General features: G+C 29.0%; 1 protein-coding gene across 1 annotated transcript; it reads right to left on the bottom strand.

The window, feature by feature from the left end:
• Nucleotides 1-4,570: 4,570 nt before the first annotated feature.
• On the bottom strand, nucleotides 4,571-5,689 carry LOC139507392 (bromodomain-containing protein DDB_G0270170-like; the record flags this gene model as incomplete). The annotated part of the gene is given in 1 exon segment (XM_071295728.1): nucleotides 4,571-5,689. A coding segment is annotated over 1 exon segment (310 nt), but the record flags the coding sequence as incomplete, so codon positions are not given.
• Between the last annotated feature and the right edge of the window lie 495 nt (nucleotides 5,690-6,184).

Below are 6,184 nucleotides of genomic sequence, written 5' to 3'. Positions count from 1 at the left end.
CCACACCCATACAAAAATAGATGTGGATAGTAGAATCCACATTGACAGAAACAAGTGCCTGTGCATGGGAGGTTGATGAAAAAACCTTAGGTCAGTATTTGTTATTAATTCGGTATTAGTTTTAATTTTATTCTGTACTCTTACATGTCTTAGTACTTGTGTTTCATACAATTGTACCAATTATTGATACATTTTCTTAATTTTATGGGGACAACAAACTATCGCTTAGAAAGCAAAATGAATTTGGTGTAGGTATAGTCTAACTCAAGAGAGCATTTCTCTTTGTTTTTGATGTTTACTATAAATAGTTTTCTAAAAGGCAATTACATGTATAAAAGTGGTTGCCAATCAAGAGATATTTATTAAAGAGTTTGAAAAATTATTCATGATTCCTTGTACGTCATGTATATGTATATCATATATATATATATATAAACATATTAAATATTATTTTACACTTGCTTATACCCCAGGGTATGAATAACTCATGACAAGACGGTTTCATATGAAATAGAATTTAAAAATTAAATCCTCCCACCCACCCCATTTTTTCAAAAAAATTGGATAAAAATCTACTAATTAATTTTAATTGACCTTATGGTGATTTTTATAATGACTTGTAGACTGCTATATGAAAGTGCAGTCAAATGCTTCAGTGTTATAGCGGACTGCAATTTAATAAAATTGAAATTGCGAATTATTAAACTATTAAAATTTTGTATATATAGGTATCCCTCAATGATTTATACATGTAGTATGGACAGATTGAGAAGAAATGGTATTCATCCTCAATTTCTTGTCTGAAACATGATAAGCAAATGCGTTTATTTCTTTCAATGTTGGTATAACGGCCTCTTTCAATTGCTAGGGAATGGGCACTTAGTTTAAATTAATTACTGAATACTGATCGATCAGTTTTGAGTTTACATATATCAATATATGGGGCCTTTTTCTAATTCTTTTAGTATGACAAAAGAAATTTAATTTTTCCCATTTATTGATAAATCAATTCCTAATTTGATAAGCCTGGTCATAGATTCTTTGTTGGATAGTATTTATGTGATATTATAAATTTATAGTATCAAAAGTGAGATGACCAAAACCTAATTTATTTAACCAGTCTTTTACAATGTTAACCCTTTTACTTGTTTTCTCTACATTATTATATAGTTCACAGTGTGGTTTAGAAATTTTATAGCTGAAAGCGGAATTTGAAAGTACAAAAGGGGTTCTGTTTGTCTCAGCTAAACAGGCTACACTTGCTGTTTTATAAAAAAGTGGTATGATTGCCATTGAGACATCCATCCACAAAAGACCAATATGACACAAACATTAACAAATATAGGTTACAGTACGACCTTCAACAATGAGTAAAGCCCATACTGCATAGTCAGCTATAAAAGTCCCTGATAAGACATTGTAAAACAATTCAAGCGAGAAAACTATTAGCCTTATTTATGTAAAAGAAATGAAAGAAAAACAAATATGTAACACATAAACAAACGACAACCACTGAATTACAGGCTCTTGACTTGGGACAGGCACATTCATACTCCTAAGATTTCTTTAAATAAATCTAATATGTAAATGTTAAATGGATCTAAATCTTTGAACACTAATGGCTTACACCCCAAACTTCACTCCCATAAAGAGTTATTGGGAACAACTATTGATTCAGGATATGCCTGGTTTCTATGAAGTTAAACTTGTTAAAATATTAAAAGAAAGCTGTGAAAATGGCAAAATTTGATTTAACAGATAGGGACTTTTTATTGGTGGTATGACACCTATAATGTGAATAAATTCTACAAATGTTCTACAGAAAGATAAAAGATCAATCTTCTTAAAACATTGGTTCGAACCCCCCCCCCCCCCCCCTGTAATATTTTGGAAAATAAAAATGGGCCATTATTTGGTATGTAAAGTAGAGGAATCTATGGTATCTCGGCCTATAACATAATCAGCCACCCAAAATCTTTAAGATCCAAATATAATTTTATCTAAATTACACAGCTTTTTTACATTCTTTGCTCATTATGTTAATAAATGTGTACATCAATGTTTTTTTCCAATAATAGGGCTATTAAAGATAAATTGTTCGAAAACCTTGAAAAAAGTGGACATTTGAGGATGAAATGAAACTCATCCTAAAAGCATTTGTAATAAAGAATAACATATTATATTATTTTTTTTAAATTTTGAATTACAATATATATATATATATGTCATGTATGTTTAATTAATGTATAATTAGTCATGTTACTTAACTTACATCATTAAGTTGAGTACAAACCTTTTTTAACCATGTTACATACATATTCCCTATGATATATATATTCAAGGGGCAGCTTGGTGTCTAAATATTTGACTTAATAGAATTTTCCTTTCAAACTTCTGTAAATTTGCTTACACTTTTTAATCTAAAATGTTGGGGTCACAGACAATTAAAATAATTCCAATAAAATAATACAATGAAATTATTTTTTATATTAAACACAGGTTGAATGGTGAAACTATGTTGTCTTATTTTAAATAACCTTTACAAATGATACAATTGGTTTAAATTCAAAATCGGAATTGCTTTCATCAATTATAAACAAGTTTATGAAATACAAAATGAAACTAGGATTCAATGGCCTTATTTTTCTAAAGAAATAAAAATTTATATCCCCCTTGATTTTGTAATGGATTTTTTTTAATTAAGAAAGAAACTCATTAATTTTTTGTTCAAGTTTTGTCAATAATTTAAATGTTTTCCATGTTGTTTGGATGGTTCATTCCCTCTATTCCCACTTTTTATAAATCTGGTAAGAAAAGGTAAAATTTCATGTGGGAATAGGAGGAAAACTTGTGCAAACAAAGGATTAAACTGTACAAACAAAGGATTAAACTGTACAAACATTTTTTAATCAAGTGTTAATTGATCAGTGTGTTTTTTATTAGAAGAAGTTATTTTTCTGTATGAATTCTGTTTTTTTTTTAAATAAAATAAATATGAAAGAAATTAAAACAAATATAATTAAATTATTTTATTACTTTTACAACACAAATTCAACAAATTCAAGCATGCATAATATAACACAGATTATACAACAGCACTAAATCAAATCACACATTGTAGCACAAACATTAGACAGTCTATTAAAGTGTATCAATCTATTCCACGTGAAGAAGGTGGGAGACTGCATCACCAAACTCTACTGTTGTGACTTCCTGGTTGCGATGTCTAACCTTAAGTTCGTCTAATCTATTGTTGATTTCAACATACTTCTTTTTGGGGGCCACTCTCTTCCCACCGGCTGCATACTGGTCAGGGCATTGAAGGCTTCCTCATGTTTCAGAAGTTTAATTAGGTGAAAGATATTTGGATGTGAACATGTGACATGTTCTTCAGCTTGCTGTGCCTTCCCTCTAGATGATTTGTTGTTCTTGGTCCTTGTGTTAAGTAGTGGTTCCAAAGGTGACTAGTTCTTCATCGTAGATGATTGGAATTGGTGTCAGCTCATTTGTGCAACGAACTTTCATTCTCTGGAGGACATCGTCTACTTTCAGCTGCATGGGGTCAGACCCATGGTTGTGATTTGCTGAGATTTTGGTTGGTATGGTGTTCAAAGTATTGATGGTGGCAAGACAGTTTGAAGTTGAACACTTCCAGTAAGTTCTTATGCCCCTTTTGTTCTTTGCCTTGAATCTTAAACCAACTGTGTACAAGGTTTTGGTTCCCGAGTCTGTTTGTAACAAACTTTACTTGTAGTTGTGCATTAGCCATTGTAACTGAATAATGACTTGACTGGATAAGGACCACAATTTATATCAATTTTTAATGCTTTGAAGTAAAGTTTACAGTTTTCACCCATTATTTTATACCTTAAAGTTTGATTAATGGTCCAAGTAATCATATTTTTAGAGTATGTTTTATTCCACATCTGAATATTATACTTGGTTATAATATTATTTATATCACGATTTATTAGTACAGTAGACAATTTTTTAAGGTAACATATTCAAAAAATTTAAAATAAATCTAACTCCAATCTATCTATCATAATTTTTCTTTATTTTTAAGTATTTCTTTGATGAAAAAAGAAACATATTACAAATAAACAAGGTATTATACCTGAACAGTGTACCAAATATGTTATGCTTTGAAAAAAATACAGGTGAAATTCTAATTAACCTTGATTGTTATAAAAACAAATTATTTATCAAAACATCTATTGTTATTTGCAAGTGGGAATAGAAGGAATAGTATTTTTAAAAAGTGGGAATAGGAGGAAGACACCGTTTGGATGTTCTCCTTAATTAGTGAAGGTATAGCAGGATTTGAAGCATAAATCTGTAAATTTATTATTTTTTGTAAAGTTCTAATTTACCTTACTTGCAATCTTTACTCTTTTAGATAATTGTCATTTAATTTTTAATGTTTGAAAATAAATAAGGAATCTTAAATCTGAATAATTTAGCAAAAAACTTTTTTACCAGTCAGAGGTTTAACCTGTAAATATTTACACACACGAGATAATTTTTATTGCATGTTATTTGTAAATTAATCATCAAAGAAAATTACATACCTGTAAGAACTGATACGCTGATGTCTTTGGTTTAAAATAGTCCTCTTTCTGGAAGTTAGCTTGAAGACTGTCAGTCTGTGTACCTATGGAAACTTTGTCTTGATGGCATGAACAAGCTTTACCGGTCAAAAGAAACTTAGAACAACATTTACAGTTCAATGTACACCTTACAGTTGGTTGGTTTGGCACATGGTTAGGTAGTTGATTCTGAGGATTCTGTTGAAATGTAGTGTGGTATGACTGTTGATGGTTATAGTTGTTCATATACGGATAAGATGTTGGAAGGTTATTGCTAGCGTTGTAATCCATACTTGCACAGAGAATGATTATATATAAATCAAAGAATTAACATGCTACTATAAATAGCAAAGAGAATTTTAGTTGTTTTAATATTTCATTAATTTTAATTGGTTAATTTCATACAGCCATCAATTGATTGGACAGTGAAATACAAGATTTGTGTCAAAAGTAGAGAAGGTTAGTAAGAACCTGTATGAATGGCTTCTTCTGACACTTATCTCCTATCTTACAATACACAATTTAGTATGGTATGGTTTCAAAAAAATGACATCAGATGGGCATGTATAATGACAATAAACTTTTAATTACCTGTGTGTGAAAACACAAAAATAAAATGCAATATTTGTTTTGATAACAAAATAAAATTATCATTCCTGTTTTTTAACATGGCATTCAAATTAATTAATATGCATTAACTTTTATTGATCCTTTAATAAGGATCTTCACCCCCAATAAAAATCAAGGAAATCCTTATTTAACCATAGCCAAAATTAATTTTCACAACACTGTACACATACCTGTAACTTTGAATTTAGATAACCTTGAATTTCTCTAGTTATCATTTTGATAAAGTCTTCCTCAATGTGTCTATTTTAGTGAGAATTTTAATAAAAGTCTTATCCAGTGTGTATGGAGTATATTTATATCTTTATACAACTATGTTATATATATATATAAGTAAGCATAGAAACCTCATAGTTGGCTTGCTTAAGACTTACTGAAAATATTGACAATTCTGTGTTTAGGGGGTCTAAAATTCAGTTTGGAAGCTTCAAATTACTTCTTACCATAAAGATTCAACACCCATTTTAACATGTAATTTCAGTAAATGGACAGAAAGGACAGGATAAAAAGTCTCAAATTTGAAAGGACAAAAAGTAACAAATAAATTTTTGACACTTAGTAGTTTAAATATAATTAGGAATATTTTCATTTTATTATACATTTACATTTTTAAGTAAAGGAAAATGCTCAAAAACCTTAATAAATGAAAATGAATAAAATTTTAATTATGCAAAGGATATATTTTTGGCAAATAAAGCCATTTAAGTAACAAGTCACTTTGAAATATTGTTTTCACAACAATTATTTGATCATTATTGATATTTAATAAATAAATGTAATTACGAAATTGCTTTTTACATGTCTATTATTAGAAATACAAAAAATATTTTTTCAAATTAATTATTTTTTGTTTCAAGAAAAATAATCTCAAAACTGAATTGTGACTTTTTGTCCTGTGACTTTCTGTCCTACATTCATATCTTCATCATGTTCATCCCTCTTCTTAATATAGCATGCATTATATCAAG

The sequence above is a fragment of the Mytilus edulis genome, unplaced genomic scaffold, assembly GCF_963676685.1.
Source record: "Mytilus edulis unplaced genomic scaffold, xbMytEdul2.2 SCAFFOLD_108, whole genome shotgun sequence".
Taxonomy (NCBI): Eukaryota; Metazoa; Mollusca; class Bivalvia; order Mytilida; family Mytilidae; genus Mytilus; species Mytilus edulis.
Note: the sequence above shows the minus strand (reverse complement) of the source record. Positions and strands in the feature narration are given on the sequence as shown.